The 18,173-nt window shown below is 41.0% G+C and overlaps 2 protein-coding genes across 2 annotated transcripts in view; both read left to right on the top strand.

The window, feature by feature from the left end:
- The window catches only part of LOC137910506 (protocadherin-15-like), an 87,289-nt gene extending 70,572 nt beyond the window's left edge, over positions 1-16,717 (top strand). The window contains exons 35-39 of the mRNA XM_068754942.1: positions 7,413-7,434; positions 8,077-8,115; positions 8,291-8,364; positions 12,174-12,303; positions 15,971-16,717. Of these exons, the coding sequence (XP_068611043.1) occupies positions 7,413-7,434; positions 8,077-8,115; positions 8,291-8,364; positions 12,174-12,303; positions 15,971-16,717 (1,012 nt within the window). The remainder of the gene's footprint in view (positions 1-7,412; positions 7,435-8,076; positions 8,116-8,290; positions 8,365-12,173; positions 12,304-15,970) is intronic.
- LOC137910341 (protein rtoA-like) lies at positions 12,780-14,237 on the top strand. Its single transcript, XM_068754778.1, has one exon. The coding sequence runs from the start codon at positions 12,780-12,782 to the stop codon at positions 14,235-14,237; it is 1,458 nt and encodes a 485-aa protein (XP_068610879.1).
- Positions 16,718-18,173: the final 1,456 nt, after the last annotated feature.

Below are 18,173 nucleotides of genomic sequence, written 5' to 3'. Positions count from 1 at the left end.
CCTTGACATGTCTCCTCATTTCCATTAACATGAGAACAATTCAATGCAATGATTGTCAAAACTATCTCCAAGTGTGTGTGTGTGTGTGTGTGTGTGTGAGAGAGAGAGTCCAAATAATACCCTGAAAATGTTTTGCAGAAATGAGCTTTAATATGAGATAATTGAAATAAATGTGCTCTGTAATTTTGGAAGACCACCCTGGGCAATAATTAATTGTATTGATAAGCTACAGATGGTGTTTAATTTTGGTCGCAACAATCTTTTTTTCTTTTTTTTTATCACTGCACACATGCTCAGAAAAACACAAAGCTGTATTAAGCAGCCACATTTTCCAATTAAAGTTTCTTAAATATGTATATTTCTTTACAAAATGTGTAAAAAAAACAACAACAATATACAAAGAAGATATACAGCCAAATGTACAAGATATGAGACAAACTAAAAAGTGCTTCATCTTCTCAGTCTCAAAGCATGATGACAAACAGGAAGGACATTCGAATTATTGCTATGTTTCTAGTTCTATTTTCGATGAAAATATTATTCTGACAGACAATGATTTGTCTCTTTGACAGTATCAACTTATTTCTACCTGACATGTCACAATATTAAACCAGATAAATGCTTTAGCTTTTGCCCCCCTAACTTTCATCATTTAACCTCATTCTTTGCTAGGATTTCATCACCCTACTTCCTGTTCTGATGTTTAATAATAACATCTCTTATTCTCACCGTCCACCTTTGCTTACATCTGACAGACAAAAGTGAGTAGGACTCTGAGAAATGTTTTATCCACGATCGGTTTTTACACTTTGCTGTCGCCAAGTTGTTGCATTAGATTTGTGTTGGAATCCACACTTGTGTTTCCCTTGTTTTATGTGCTTCGCAAATTGTTACCGAGTTGCTTTAGATTGGTTGTGAGTGGGTCAGACTAAGTAACCTATAGGCATGGAATTCGGCAGCCATGTGCCATGGAGTACTGACAGCATGTCTGCAGAGGTTCAGCCAAATCTCACACCACACCAGAGATTTCAGTCTCTTCAACTGGAGACGAGGATATAATAGTCTCTTCGTCAGAGGGAAATCTGCATACTTTCAGAACTCCATGTCACACAAGTTGTCTCTCCCAGCTCCAACAGATCTAACATTGTTTATAGTCGTGATGCAGTAGTGTCTTTGTAGTGTACCACTTTTAGCATACATGAAATCTATTTGCATTCTCTTCCTTTCCTTTTTCAAGACATTTGTTTTAGTTCTCATTGTCTTGCCCTTCTGGTAAAAACAGCATAAAAAAAACAGCGTTGCACCTTTTAAGTTTCATCCTCAATTTCCTCTCATTCCCTTACTCAATCTCTTAATTTGAAGTTTATTTGTATTTCATATATCAAACAACAGCACAAGTGTTCTTTATCCATTCTTCTGGTGTCAAGCTTCTAAACGATTTAAGCAAACCATTCTCTGCATTATTATTCTTTAATTAATGTCATTTATTCCCTACTCCATTCTCCATTTCATTTGATTTTGTTATACAGAACTTCACTCCACCATATTTGATCTGCTATTGTATTATTTCTCCCTTCATTCCATCTGTTTTTTCTTCATCTTTGTCTCAATCCATGTACCAGCCGGTCAAACCACAGTCGTGGGAGTGGCAGCACTCAGGATGAAACCGACCGCCAACGTCTGATTTCAGACTTCGCAACCCGCGCGATTGCTGCTCACAAGCAGTGCATCGCTAACGGAGGTGTGCTCAACAATCTACCAAAGTCTGAGTCCAGTATCACCTTTTTCTCTGATGAAAATCCTCTGACTATCAAAAATCCTATCTACCATGAGGACGGGGCATTGAGTAGTCCAGAGACTCTTGGAAGAAGCCAGAGGAGAAGAAACCTTCTCGGATATTTTTCCCCTTCGAGAAAATACATCAGAGAGGCCTGGCTGAGGCTCAGCTCCAATGGTGGAGATGTTGGATTTGGTGGGAACATTGGCAAAGATAGCAGATGGGGAGCTGGACTTGGACTCAGCTGGACTCTCCCATCAAGATTGCATCGACGGGAGATGTATGACGCTTTGCGACGCCAAGTGGTTATGGACCCTGTGCAGTGGGAGCTTGAACTTCTAAAAGCTGAATTCAAGGAGAGTAAAGATGCTGGTTTGGATTCAGGATTTGACCGGGAGTTGGATTCAGACTTAACGGGAAGTTCAAGTCTGGAACCCAAACTGACAGTCAAAGAACAAGCAAGACAGTTTGAGCAACAGGCGCTCCAGGAAATGAGGCAAAGGCAGAACAGAGATTCACGAGGATCTTTGTCACCCGATATCTTACTTTCAGTTTTCCCTGAGTCTCCCCAGCATCACAAGCATACCCCCACCCATAGTCTCTCAACTGTTCAGGTTAAAGATGCCCCCCCAAGTATAATTGTTACCCAAAGTGATGGAGGGACCCCTCCACCTAGTCACAAACCGACTCCGCCTGTTCTACGACGTTTCGGGGCAAATTTAACAGGTAATCAGGGCGCAGAGGAAATACTTCAGATCCACTTAGAGGTTATTCCTGATCCTCCATCAACTCCACCTCCACCACCTCCATCCTTACCACCCCCATCATTTCCGCCGCCACCTCTCACATCTGCTCCTCCCCCTCCTTCATCTCCTCCTCCACATAAACCCGCCTCTCCTCCTCCTCCTCCCTCTCTTGATTCGTATCATTCCAACCATACAGAAAAGCAGGCGCCTCCTCCTCCACCACCTCCCCCTCCTCCCCCACCTCCTCCTCTGTCACCCTCACTCCTGTGTCCATCCGCCTTTGTCCTCCCATCACTTTCAGAGGCACAGGCACTGCGGCCGGTTTCCTTACGGCCACCACCGCCACCCCAGCCGTTGGAGCCAGAACCTCCCCGGAAGGAACTGAAAGGAATTTTAAAGAGCATCCAAAACATTGCGGACATTGAGAAGTCTGTTGCCAATATGTTCAGCCAGATAGATCAGAAACGGATCCCATTCAAAAAGGTCATGAAAAGCAGAGCCTCCATGGATTCTCTCGATTCACTTGACTCCTTAGATGCTCTAGCGGGAGGAGAAGTGCGAGTGGGGGGAGGTGAGGGAGGTAAAGATGAAATTGTGGGAGAAGAAGAGGAGTCACCTGATCTACCTCCTCTGCAGATTCAGGACAACCCAAACATGAACTCTATCGTGGAAGAACTTGGAAAACGATTCCCCTCTACAATTCTCTAGCCTTTACTTTGAATACATGAAAAGCAAACAGTGGGGAATTTCTGAACATTGTAGCATCGTTGCAGCGAAGCTGTCGAGGGACTGATGCTGAAAATAGTTCCGTCAGATGCTGAGATGATTTGGTGACCGTGCTGCGGTTGTGTTCCTCCTACATGCGTTCCTGTTTTCCGCATTAAAACAAAAAATTGGCCTAATATAAATGCTGTGGTAGCAGGAAAAAAAGATTTCTTCCTACGAGTGATGATGTTTGTTGCAAACAGTAAACTTGAAGTAGACAATGTGAAACAGTAAGAAAGTTCACCTCTTGTGTAGCCCAAACACAAAAAGTGGCCACGCATAGCTGGATTTAGCTTCCATGCTCACTTTATTCTATACTTTTACTCTTTCATTATTACTAAGGAGGTTTCATATATTTTTATCTCTTTTCTGCCCCATGTCATTGATCCTCAACTACTGGCAGGACTTCAAAGGTCTACTAATCTTACTAACTGCCCCTGCCATTAATTTCCTAACCAAACATCACTTGTAAGGATATTTTTTCTAAAATTAAATGAGGAAAATTAACGTAAATAGCTGTACAAGTCACAAAATGTGTCCTTGCTAATTTCCAGTATTCCAACTATCATTAACATTTTGCATCCATGCCAAGTAATATAACAATAATAAGGTAATATTTTTGGCAATTACAAATTATAATAGGTGCAAGAGATATGATGATATGATATCTGATGACTTACAGATATTTATACTTTTGTATTGTTTTAACACACATTGCACGCCTCAATACTAAACTAGCATTTTAATTAAGAGAAAACTCAAACGCAAAGGTACCGTGTTAAACTTGTCAGCTTGGATTTAACTTTTCTGGAGATTGATTATTTTCATTTTCTTAGCATGGCTGCATGAAATACTTTGAAAGACCGACTGCCAGTGACAGAATGAGTGTGTTTACTCTCCATTGGATCAATATTAACTTCAAATGCTGCTACACTTAGATTTATTTCAGTTCACACTTACATATTCTGTCTGTTTCTGTCTGATGATTCGTAGAAACTTTCAAACTTAGCAATTTGAGTCAGTTTTCCTAAATTCTGTCTCCTAGAACTGATCTTTGGTTTCAGTTTATAGTTATTTTTAACATGTATCTCTAGTTTTGCATGCTGATTCTTAGAGCTTAAAGGTTTGCACACAGTCCATGTTTTCTCAGCCTGTCTTCTATACATCTCGATTTCATTTGGACCAACTGTGCATCCTGAATTATCCATTCATTGTCTTTCAGTTTCCCACAAAGGTATATGAATATTTATTATTGCAAGGAGGCAACTGTCAGTGTGCAGGCATGTAGGTACATACTGTATAATGTTATAACACAACTTAAATGTCTATGCTTTCTATAACTTATATTCTATAACTGGTCTATAGCATGCTATTTTCAAAGATGTGTTGTTGTTGTTCTAGACCATTTTGTTGTTTTCTTTATAAAGGGTGTCCTTAAAATTCTTATGTTGGGTACTTTGGGAAAGTATTAATAATGGAAAACATAAAAATAACATGCACTTGGGATGTTTTTATCAATAAAATATGTGACGGACGATCTGATAAAGGCTGAATTTACAATAAAATTACAGATTTTTTTTTGCTTTTGTCCCGCTTTAATGGAAAAAAACACACACACACGTTATTTTCATTGTCTTCCAGATGATACTGCTTCCAAGCTTTACTTTTTATTGTGTGTTTTTGCTAGAGTCTCCTCTTAAAGTCACAATTTGTTGCTCTATCATACATCTTCATTTGACCAGCCCTTTACCTTGATCTCATGCGACAACATGGAAATACATCCTGCTGGCAACATAGTCAGGACACATGGACAGAGAGATATGTTTGAAGTGGTATGTGGGGCATTTTGTTCTAGTTTGTCATTTATTTATTTTCATATTTTCAGACAGTTTTTTTTTCTCCCCCATTTTTTAATCTCATTGTTGTTTTTTCTTCTTTTATAAGTTTTGTCCTCTCATGCTTTCATTTCTAATTTCTCTCAGCCTTTAGCTACTTTCACACTACAGGGAAAAGAAAAGTGACCCCAACGACACAAAGTGAACAGAAATCACAAATCGTATTATCACAGTAGCCTACTATTAAAACTGTAAAGCTTTATTTCATCATGCATTCATGATGCATGAAGGCAGTCTAACAGGGAGAGAGAGAGATGCATTTTCCTCCAAAATCTATAAATGCCAGGATTATCATTGGATAGCTCAGATCAGTGAGTGGTCGCTGCTGATTTCTGCTTTTTCCTTGCACACAAGTTAGACAAACAGCTCCACACTGCAGACATGACAATTAGGATTGACGAGGGGAAAGTTACCCGGGACAGTGCTTGCAAAGTAACTGTAAGCAGAAGTGAAGTGATTTGCGTCGAAATGCTTAGAAGGTTAATGGATTATGGCCTAGTTCATGTACAGTAGTTACGCGGAGCTGCACTGCTCTACACACGTTACATGCCTCATTTTCCTCAGTCATTACTGAACACTCCCTCCCAATTAAGACAGTCCATTTAACCCCCCCCCCCATCTCTGACTGTTCGAGCCTCTGCTGCCCTACATGTGGGTTCCTTCCTGCCCATTCAGCCTGACCACCACTGAATCCATCTGCAATTGCTGGTCAGCAGGTTTAGGGATTAATAGTCATCACTTCAATCCCCAAATCTATTGCCGTACTGCAACAGTGCCAGGCGTCATAATAGCAGACACAGGCCTCCTACAGACACACCTGACAAATATATCCTTAGATAAGTGCTTGACTGCATCTGTGCTCCACATGTTTGAGCGTATTCTTTTATTTGATGTCAAACTACACCTGGGTTAGTTATTGGCCAGGTTGGACATTAGGGGAACAGAAGCGGATGTTCTCTGAGTCCCTTCCGAGATCTGCGACACTCTTAGCGAAGTCTCCATCTCATAGGAGGCAGATAAATACAGTTATACCTCGACATACAAGCGCTTTGACATGCGAGACACGAGCAAGCCTGCTCGTAATATTTTGCTTTGAGATGCGCGCACACTTCCAGATGCTGCCGCTAAATGGCCGACATTCAGTTCATAAGAATAATCGGCACAACTGAAATGAATAGGAACACAATTTCAGAGATGCTGATAAATGTTCTGATAAAGATTTTATTACCACATCTTTGCCTGTGGAGTCCTCCTCCCAATTTTGCTACCAGTAGTAATGATAATGTTATCAGATCCCAAAACATTGATCCGTCAAGCTAATCAGGAGAGAAATTTTCATTATCCGGGCTGTAAGACAGTTCTAGCCCCTTAAAACATGTTTAGACTCACTCAAAGTGACACTATTTGTATTTTATTTCCTAGCATGTGTGCATATTTATAGTAATTATTTAATTTTATATGTCTTCCTTCCTTCCTGGTGCAAAGATTATATCTTTTCTTATGCTCCTGATACCAAAATGTCTGTTTCCAGACCTAAACTAAGGGATATCCAGGGGATTTAATGGACGGTGGACTATTATTAGTCCCCCACCTTCACAAAATAAGACAGGACAAGTGATAATTACAATCAGCAGGGTGGCTAGAGTTTATTTGAAGTGCTAATAGAACTAATCGGTTAACTGTTAATATCTAATCCATGCTGACTTTGCATAATACATGGCTGGCTTGTGTGTTTATTTCCACATGGTGAGAATAAATAACCTCCCAGTCATGAATAATGCATCTCACCTATTTGACTGGACACAAATTGTAGAATAATTGAGACATGGTTTATTTTTACTGTTTCGAATAACAATGGAATAAATTCACTCGAGTTGCAATTGGGATGTGATGTTTGCATATTTACAAAGCTTCACTCTGAACAAGACAGCATCAATGAACAACAAATCATGACACATGACAGTACGGGAAACTGCCGTTTCTACGCGTTCTCATTTTGTATCTAGCTTTATTCTTTGGAACTGTGTTAAATGCCACAAAATGCGATAGACTTCTAGCAGCCTGTTCCATTCGGGGCTTAAGTTAAACATCCAATTTCCTCTGCCGTATGGAAAGTACACAGCAAAGTGTTGACATACAGACACATCCACCAGAGGATTCTGTCTAATGATAGTTTTTTTTTCTGTCACTTTAATAGTACTCTCTCTGCTTCTGTGTCTTATCTTTCAGTCGTGGATATGGGCAGCATGAGGTAGGTGTCTGCCTGTCTGCATGCTGGGTAGCTGCATGTGTGTTACTCACATTTTCTTCTTTCCCTCTGACATTTATGGCGCCTCTTTTTTTTCCTGCTGTTTCTTTTTCTCTTTGATTCAATCCAGACAGAGAAGCCCGCAATTAGTGTGCTGTACTTGGCTGCTTTTTTAATTTTCCAGCCATACATTTTCTTGTAGATGAGAGTATCATCTCATCTACAAGAATAAAGTATTCAAGACTGGGTTTTTTCTCCCCTGCTTTAGACATATAAAGTATTCAAGACATGATACACACATGGTGGCAAGTACATGTTTCCAGATACTGCTTATTTGCAAGTCTTCTTGTTTTAGTTGATGAATATCTGTCATCTCAACATACTTTTTTTTCTAGCTATCATTTTGACCTCAGGTACAGTTTAAAAACTTGTAAAAAATTGTTTTGAGATTAAATTCATTTGTTTTAGTAATTCATTTTATTTACTAGAAAAAAAAAACTGCTACTATAAGATTGAAAGCAAACCCAGGCTCGGTATCATTTGCATTCTATCAATATCAAACAAGGAGCGTCCGATCACTAAACTAGATGTCTTTCATTTTAAATTCAGCCATTTGTGTTGTCGCTCTGATTTTCTCTCTGGCAGATGCAACAACTTCTCCGACCTTCTCTGCTCAGACCAGAGGTACTCTCTCTCCCTTCTGCTCGCTCGCTCTCGCTCTCACGATCTCTCTATCTCGCTCTTTCTTTCTTCTCTGAATACATCTTTATTCGGCATGTCTTTATATTTGACCATAATCAAAGGTTAAAGGAGCATGTACCGGTGGAACGGCTCAAATTAAATTGTATTAATTTAACAGGAATTATCGATGGAATCTGGCATTGACCCCGGCCAGGACTACTACACTCAAGATTACTACAACTATGATCATGGGTTAGTATTTCCATCTGGATAGTTTTCTCACATTATCTAAATTTAGGATATGTGTCACTTTTTTTTTTTTATCTGTTATTTACTTACTCCCATTTCATGCCAGTTCATGTCAGGGAACAAAACAAACTGTCCTGGAGCTTTCTAGGGCATCTGGAGGTTTTTTTTCTGCCTACTTCAAGGACAGCACACCTTGAAGAGTACGTGCTCCAATGCATCATCCTTCATTATACCCTCTGCTTAAACAGGAAAACTGTGTTCTAATCCAGCGTCCAGATTCATTATCATTTATCTACTTGGCACATACTCGTACTGTGTTTATGATCATATGATGCTATTGTTTAAAGTTTCTAATACAAAATGAATAAATCAGGAACATAAACATGACTTATTCACTGCGCTTTGCTTTCGGTCATACATTTTATTTAACATTCCATAAATTAGAATGTATTACAGTTAAAGTAAGTTATTTTGCACGATAACATTGGATTGGGTATTGATTTAAAACATTTCACATATAACTATCACAAATAATGCTTCTTCTGCTTCATATATTCACAACATTCAAAAGGAAAAAAAAATGAAAAATGAAAAAATATATTATGTCTGTGATTTTGCTCAAAGAGCGGGTTTGTGTGTGAATCCACAAAACACATGGTATTCCTTCTCCTTGGCAATGCATCGAACACATGTAAATACACTTGTCTCAGATCAAAGCATTCTTAAATAAGAACCGTGCACCCATCCATCTTTAATTGTGTGTGTGTGCGTGCTACTCTGCGCCCAGCTTGCCTTCTGTGATGCATTGTGTAATGTGATTTTACATGCCCACCCACACTTACACATGCCTGCACATTAGCAGGCACACACAAACACACGCACTCACACACACACACACAAAGAGCTAATTCTTCCTGACTAGCATTACAATGCTGTTGCAGCTAATCAAGAAGCCAGCCGTAGAGGCAGACAATAGGCCAGATGTTGTTGGCTAAGAGCGACATCCACAAACTCGTGTTTAACTCTGCATAGGAGCTGGAAATCAGACTTTGTGACCTGATGAGATTGAGGTGACATCACTTGATTTATTAAAGTTGTAAATGAAACATGCAGAATATTATTTAAAAACAGTAATACAAAATGTTGAAATGAGACAAAAACATCACTTGTATAGTTTCAGTTCTTTCTTCTACACCTTAAGTTATATTTCGAGAGCATTAGGAGGGTTGGTTGAAACCCTTTTGACCTCTCCTTTGATCTGTCTTCAAAAGATGAAATCAAAATGCGATTTACTCCGAATATGGGAATGAAGCCATCTGCCAACGGCATGATTCTGATTGGATTTATACAGCAGCAGAAAATAACTTGAACCATTTGTTGCACAGGACTGATGTTTTGATGCATGTCTATACATAAAAGAAAAACACGCCAAACCAAATCTGTGTTGCCCTCTAGTCAAGAGAAAAATATTTGTACCCAACATTGAGCAATATGGGATTAAATCTTTCTTTTCCAAAATCCTATTGGCATGGGCATGAAAGAGTGTGACTGTTGTGATGCTGATAGGAGCTGAATCAGGGCACCAACATGAAATCTAAACAAGAAAGAGAAATCTGGCTAACTTGTTTTAGATGGGATTCAAGGCTTCTTAAGTCATTGGGAAAATGTGAAAGCAGTCATTTAACATTTTGATAATATGCTTATTTACTGTCTTGCCAAAACAGAATATTGATGCCACTCTCTGGTACATTTAGTATGACGCTGCATCTGCTTACAGTAGCTTTGCTCAGCAAAAGACTAGAAGTGGGTATAACAGCTCGCCTGGGTCTTTCCTAAAGTAACAGCATCTCACACCTGTGCAGCTCAGTATTAAAATCTTTATATCTTCTGTGAAAGACTGAGAAGCTGTGGTTTTACTGGGGGTCATGTGGCTGTCCGAGGAATGAGCTGTCTTTTAGCTAAAAAATGCCCTAAATATAAACATGCTGGCCTTGCAGACTTTTACTCTAAAGATGCAAAGTAGCATCTTTATTGAGAGCTGATAATGAGTTTTTGTTACTTGATAAGTAAGTAAAAATCATTCTACCGGCTTGATTTAACATCCAAAAGAATGAAACATCCGTCCTGAAAAGATCAGCATCAATGTATTTTGTCACTAAAGGCTTATTGTTCTTTGGTAATGAGGTTAATTTTGTATATTGTGCTAGACATGGAAGGACAGGTTGCGCTTGTTTCATTTTGTTGTATTCAAGATGAGAATCGTGAAATGAAGCAAAACATCTTTTTTAATTTTTTGGTTTGGGCATCATTGCGATTTCATCCGGTGACTTTTAAAGACTGCATCAAGAGTTCCCTTAGTCACACGTAGACCGTTGTGGGGAGGTGAGAACACATTGCTTACAAGCGATTAAACAGTCATTTACCATTTGGAGACTTGCCTAAAAATGGGTCTGTGACCCAGTTTGGTACATATTGATGCAGAATCATCTACAAAAAAAGAGACAATCGTGTTTTAGGAGTAATTATGTCAACTTTAAACCGCTTGACCTTATTCATGGGCTGTGATTGCCCCCTAGTGGCAAACAGAAGGCTAGAGACTCCTCAGAGAGAAAGGATGAATGAACAGATAGAAAAGGCAACTAAAATTAAACAAGAATAGCTTTACTGTGTGAGTAATTTGACTTAACGTTTGATGCGTGCAATGAAATAAGCAGGATTTAATAAAGATTGAGGGTCAGACTCAGAAATATATTTATTATAATCATTATACTTTAATCTTTTAGGGAGGGTGACTGCTCCACCAGGCAAGGCGAACTCTGCAGAGCTCGGTAACAGAACCAGGCCAGAGCAGATTTGTTGCTTTAATCACAGCGGGACCCGTTGTTTCCTGCACAGCATTTGAAAAGAGGTGTATTTAACCTGCTGGCTCCAAAAGCTGCTTGCTGCAGGGCTCAAAACCTGAACCAGTGACGCACGATGCATTTTGTTGTGGGGTTTTTTGTTTGCTTTTTCTTTTCTTTTTTTGAGGGGGAGAGTGGGGGGTGTTCTGGTCAGTGGAATCATACAGCTTTCCTGGCCAACGGCAACAAAGAGACAAAAGGGAGCAAAATCGATTCCAGAGTTTTCTGCAAAAAGAATCTCGACTGGGTACAAAATGCAGAGGCACTGATGTGAACCTCACTGTTGTCCTATGTTTTATGGCTTTACATGGCTGTGGGCTAACATGGGCCACACATTTGTCTGCTTGTACAACAGAGTTCACTCTTTTCCTCATTACTGATTGGCTGGCACTTAAGATAATAAACTTCCATTTATTTATTAGCATGTCATTAGAAACTACCGGGGCTCTCAGACCACATACATCCATCCATTCAGTAGTTCCCATTTTTGGCACGTGCCCCACTTTTCTATCAAAATTAATCAAAGGCTGGTAAGTAGCGTATGTGCAAGTGATACAAATGCTGGAAAAAAAACTTATTTTAATGGCTTTGAGCAATATCCAAAATGTGATGATACATTCCAGGGCAAACATTATTTATGTAAAAAAAAAAGGAGAGGGAATCCTGGATCCATCCCTTCACATTGGGTTCTTTCTTATATCATATCATCAAGGCACACAATTGTTTTTTTGTTTTTTTTGTATATTCCAGCAAACAAACAAAACGGCAAGCAAACAGATGTCGGTGAAAATGAAAATGAAATGTAATAATGCATTACTTATTCGAGAAATTACTTTAAAATAGTAGTGGTGCAAATGTGAGTTTATTTTTTCTGCGCTGAACAGTTGTTGATTGGTTAACACTTCTGTCCAGGTATGACCTTCCTCAATACGGCAGCCGCAGGAAGCTGATCTCGCCATCCGGCCTCTACGATGAATATGGAGAGGTTGTCGTTGATGATGATGGAAGCTACTACTATAGTCCACATGAGTCTGATGGAGAGGTAAACGGAACAGAACCCTTTTTTTCACTAACATCGATTAGCATTAGCCTAATTGCCATCTAGAGACAATAAATTGTTAATTGTTCATTAATCTGCATCTGTGACATGATCATTTATTTTAGTAAGTGAGACTCCTACTAAACTGTACAATGGAGTGTTCCTGCAATGCCTTTTTCAGCGATGTGTTCTCTTTAAATGATGACCATATTTATTTGTTCCTTTCCTAAATATTCTCATTTGGTTTTGACTAATATCATCCTGGCAAACAGACAAGGAGACATGTTCAAGGAAGTAGATTAGCCCAGCATTCTGCCTTCCACCAGACCTTTCCTCCACCTTCTCATGGGGCCTCAAGGAAGACCCCTGGGATCCCATCAACTGAGGGCAGCAAAAAACATCCGTCAGACAGTGGTACAAGCACCAATATAAATGGAAAGAGCTCAAGTGCAGCTGCCAGCTTGAAGGCCTTTACAAGAATGAGTGCGCTGCTGTCCTTTGGGACTAAAACATCTGGACAACCTCATGCCATCCACCCGCCTTGGAAAAAAGCTAGAGTTGTGCCTCTGGAAGAGAGGGAAGGAAGCACAGACAGAGGCGAGAAGAGAAAGGCAGAGGTTAAGGGAAGGGGGTTAGAAAGAGGGGAAGCAGCCAAAAGAGAAATCAAAAGGGGAGAAGAAGATGAAGGAAAAGAAAGAAGGAGGGAAAATGGAGGAGGAGGAGAAATAGAAACATGGCGAGGAAGCAACAGAAGTAGCACGATGAAAAATGGGATGAGAAATGTGGTAGATGGTCAGGAAGCCAGCAGGTCAGCGCATAGGGGGGGGCTTCCTGGCTTGTTGTCTGCTGGTCACTTTGCCAGCTTGGATGGAGGCATCAACGGGAGTTATTTCCAGACGTCTGTTGAAGCCAGCAAACCCCCGCCAGTGAAACAAAAGGCCCTCAGTCTTATCTCCCTCACCAGAAGGCTCCAGGGACCCTCCAGGGTGGGAGATGAACAGTGGGGCAATGGGAAAAGCTGGCAAAGAGGAGGGGAGAGCGGCGTTAAGATGAATGACTCCATAGCAGATATGAGTGTTTCTGCTTCAGTGTCTGAAGGAGCCATGGGAGGGGAGCAGAGGAGGTGGGAGAGGCCATTAGCAGTGGATAATAGCTTCTCAGACCAGTGGTGGAGTAGAGAACAAAGATTTCATGACAGTGATTCAGAAACAGCAAGTGGTAGCAAAGAATCTCCGTCAGAATTTAATGCCTCCGCTGCAAGTAGCGCCTCATCATCGCTTGCAGCGGAGCGCGACAAGAACAGTTCTGATACAGAGGCAGAAAACAGTGCGTCAGACTCGAGGACCGAAAGGGAAGGGACAACTCCCGAGTCAGACAGTGGAAGGCAGGGGGAATCCGGTGCAGAGAGTGAGGAGGAGTGGAAAGACTCCAGCAGGAAACGCTCAAAAGGTAATGCTAGAAATAGTTCTGTGAGTATGAACAGTATTGGTGATAGTATGAGCAGAAGGCGTAGTGCCAAAGTACAGAGGGGAAAGACCAATCGCATGTCAAGCAGGAGGAGGATAGCGAGAAGCAACAAGCACCCAAGACATACTGATTCTACTGCATCTAGTTCTCGGCCACAATCATCTAGACGCTCTGGTTCGACACATAAAAAAGTTGAGGAAGAGAGCGAGGAAGAAGAGGAATCCGAAGAGGGTGAGGAGGAGGAGGAGGACCAGCAGTCGCGAAGAGCTAGTTCGAGAAATTTGAGCAAACAAGAGCAAAGCCGCGTCCAATCAGACATCGGCTCAGGTGGGATCGACGTCACAGAGGACTTGTCGCCCATCCTTGAGGACACTGAGGAGGAGGAGGAGGAGGAGAGAAGCAGCAGCTGCACTGGGGAAGAAAATGAGGAGAAAGAAGAAGGGGATTTGGAAAATGAGTTGGCTCATTGAAATGCAGATGAATCCTTAGCCCTTCCAAAGATTAAAGTCTCTCCCAATACGTAAGATCTTGCTGGAAATGTGTGGATTGGGTGTGCAGTCATGACCTGTGTGGATTTTAATACTATAATCTCCCTCTTTTTTCCGCTGTTTGCTGTGATTCACATCCAAAGGAGTCGTCCTCTGTTACCGTGTCATCCTGTGGTTCTTTTGCTTCTGTCTTGATTGCCTTTTTCCCAATCGTCTTATCTCATCTTCCTCCTCGTCCTCTTGCAGCCGATACTCTTGAAGTGCTCGACTGGTTAACCATGATTTACTTTTTCTCTTTCTTCTGATATCTGTCACTTTTCTTTTTTTGGAAGCCTCTTGGAATGTGTGCAGATCAGTGTTTGCTCCAATCGAACAAATAGGTCTTGCTTAGTTATTCTCTACAACAAATTACAACAACTATAAATGTTCACAAGATTAACAACAGCCCAGACGAAACCCTGCTGTCCTGACCTGCCTCTAATGTGCTGTGTATTTGCAGTGAGACTACTTGCTACTTTTCTTCTTTTTATTACAAGATTACACTTGTAGATAAAACAGATACTTTTCAATGGCATTTACAGAAACCGAGCATGAGTTGGAAATGCAGTTTCTTCTGACCTCTACTGGTCACAATTCTTCCTGCAGTAAAAAAAAGAAAATGCACCAAGGACCTCCATCATAGCAGATTTATTCCATCCATCCACGTCTGCTTTTCCACTTTGCGGGTCACAGAGGTTGCTGGAGCCTGTCCCAGCTTGCTATGGGTGAGAGGCGGGGTACACCCGGAATGCGTCGCCAGCGCATCACGGGCCCACACAGAGGCAGACAACAATTCACATACACACTCATACACTACGGACAATTTTGGAATAATCGATACACCTTAATTGCAAGTTTTTGGAGGCTACTGGAACCCAGAGAACTCGGAGAAACCCCACGCGAACACGGGGAGAACATTCAAACTCTGCAGAGATAGGATAGTTACACAACTTTTAGAGTATTGGCTAATGGGACATGTTTTTGGGTTGTGTAAAACCCACAAATTGAAATCTATCTATGTGACTGCAGAAATGATGAAAATATGAGTGAGGTCAAATTTATTTCATTTGAAGAAATCCCCTCTTCACTCTCTAACTTTCTCATGGCAGTTTTATTCAGGGACCAAATTAAACACAGTTATGTGAAACAAAACTTCAGATTTGTTGGTTTAACAAAAACATTTGTTGTTTTTGGACATTTTATGACAAAACAGTGTCAACAAACCGCTGCAAGTCACATCGTTTGATCGATCGGTTGGAACAGGAAACAAACCACAAGTGTTACATGTGGAGTTAAAAAGCGAGGCGATCAGACAACTGTGACTGCTCCTCATCTTCGCCTGAGGCTAACAGCTTGAAGCTACATTAGAGGAGAACTCACCAGAAGCTCCTGCTGATTTGTCTCTGGCTGTGTATTGATGGAGAGGAAGAAGGCACAGAACAACGGAAACTATTTACAGTCTATTGTAGGAGTTTAAATCTTATTTCCTGTGGTGCTCTTTCAGATTTACCTAAACTTCATAATGCTTGCTTTGACTAAGGTATTAAGATTGTCTTGTCTCACACAGGAGCTTCTTTTTCATTCTTTTTTTTTTTTTTAGCGGAAAGATTATGCAAAGAATAGCTGAAGATCATTTATTGTTCCACTATATACTTTGCTTTTCCTATGTTTTCCAGCCTGGCAGCAGAAGACGGATTAAGCTGGTGGTGGATCGTGAATATGAGACCAGCTCCACCGGTGAGGACGGCCTGCCAGACGGCCAACGCAGCCGTTTACCCCCCACCGTCAACAGCCACGCCAACGTTAATGGCAGCATATACGTGGCCCATAACGGCTCTATTATCCGAACAAGACGTTCAGGAACTGGTCCCACACACACAAACACAAACAACAATCTCAAATTCCCATCCCCTGTCTTCAGCTCCCGGCTGGCCAAGCACTTTAAAAAACTAGACAAAATGTCTGCCACGCTGGAGGAAAGAGCGCCTCTGAACAGCCCCAGAACAAACGCTGGGTGCAACACCTTGCATACCTTCCACAGTTCTGGAATAGCCGCCCCTGTGACTGCCACTTCCTCTTTCGCCAACACTGACAACAGTAAAACATTGAACGGGGTTAAAACTCAACAGCCGGGTGCTTCTCTTGGATCGATCGGCACCAGGAACATCGGCATTGATTGTGCGGGATCCAAATCGAACCTGCTCAAAGCATCGCAGGGCGAGCCGCCTCAGAGCGCGGAGGCGCAAGATGACTTGGAAGAAGGCGAGGCAGAGTCAAAGGTAGACAGCAGTAAGACTGGAGACGGCGATGGACTGGTCATGAGGGTGCCGTTGGAGTGCCCGAGCGATAGGACGCAGTCAGATGAGGAGGAACTTTGGATGGGCCCCTGGAACAGTCTCCACATACCCATGACCAAACTCTGACTGGCTGTCACTCCACTGTGCTTGATCCTTACTGCCAAGATCATTCAAACAGTCACGCGTAATTTCATTGTGGAACTAATGGAGACATTTCAATCCGATAAAAAAAAAAAGTCATGCAGATTGCTACTCAAATAAATGGTACATTATCATACATGAAACCAAGATGAGAAGACTTGATATATTTCTACTTTGCTAAGAGATAATGAAAAGAACCCTTTTATGAACTGGATCTCTGTATGGAACTGCACTTGATTGATTCAGAATTTAGGCCGTCAGCGCGACTCATCTTGAGAATGCCTGCCACTTTGCATTGACACATGAAGTCTTGTAATTAATCAAACTTGCCTTTCTATCCTTGCCATGTTGCTTGGCAAACTTTACCCAAATAAAAGACTATCTATCTCCTCCATTGAATCAGGGAGTTGGGCTTTCCTGTTACTCCGTCGATGTCGCCCTTATCAAACCCTTATAGGACCTTCTGCTCTAAATAATGTTTGAGTATTGCACAAAGTGTACTGTGGCGTTTATGTACAGTAGGTACAAATTCATTTCAATTTTGTAAATTTTCATTGGGATAAATTAACTGACCTTGATTTGATGCTTATTTTCCTCTTTTAAAATTTTGTTGGATGAGATAAAATATTTGAAAAAATGCTGAGAGATGGATTTGAACTTGATTGGAAAGATTTAAAAGTTCAGCCGGTGAAGTTCAGAAGTGATTTTCGTGCCAGTGTGGCTAAGGTAACTTTATAGATAGAGTTCAAACTAAAGCGCTTGTTTGAAACTCCCCTAATCCCACCAAATCCCTTGGAGATCCAATTAAAAAGCACAAGGATACTCCTTCCTCACCAAATTCATCCCGATGAAGGTGTAACAAGCTTGTTTGAACTACATTACATTGAGACCTAATAGAAGCTGCACCATTACTCTGCAGAATTGCCAAACTTTAAACTTCTCATAGTTAATTTGATGACAACATGATTTTCCATTACAGCAGATCCCAATGTAGGGCAGTGATATTTGAAATGGGCTGCACCCCGCTGCCCATTATTGGTGGAGTATACCAGAGAGTAATATTTGAAACTGTTTCTGGAAGGAGGGGCACACCTGAGACACTCTTATTGGTTCAATCAAATTAACTATGTCACTGATTACTGTGTCGACTGCAAATTATCGGACAAGGCAGACTTTTTCAGCTCATTAATCCAAAACCGAGGCAAAAAAGATTTGATTAGCGGCTCATTTTTTCCATGCACCAGATGAAGAAATGAGAAAAGCGAATTAATCTGCTATTCGCCACTCGTGGTGCATTTACCAGTCTATTAGCAGGTATTTCATTCAGCACAATACAATAACACTCATCATATATGAGCACATATGATGGCTCACTTGCATTTAAGTTTCCCAGTGAGCCATGGTAGAATGAAAGGACCAGAATCTATGGGGACACATAGAT

Source organism: Brachionichthys hirsutus, chromosome 21, assembly GCF_040956055.1.
Source record: "Brachionichthys hirsutus isolate HB-005 chromosome 21, CSIRO-AGI_Bhir_v1, whole genome shotgun sequence".
Classification (NCBI taxonomy): Eukaryota; Metazoa; Chordata; class Actinopteri; order Lophiiformes; family Brachionichthyidae; genus Brachionichthys; species Brachionichthys hirsutus.
Note: the sequence above shows the minus strand (reverse complement) of the source record. Positions and strands in the feature narration are given on the sequence as shown.

What these genes read in the sequence shown, in the direction of transcription:
- LOC137910341 (XM_068754778.1), top strand. Translation starts at nt 12,780, where the DNA reads ATGAGTGCGCTGCTGTCCTTTGGGACTAAAACATCTGGACAACCTCAT.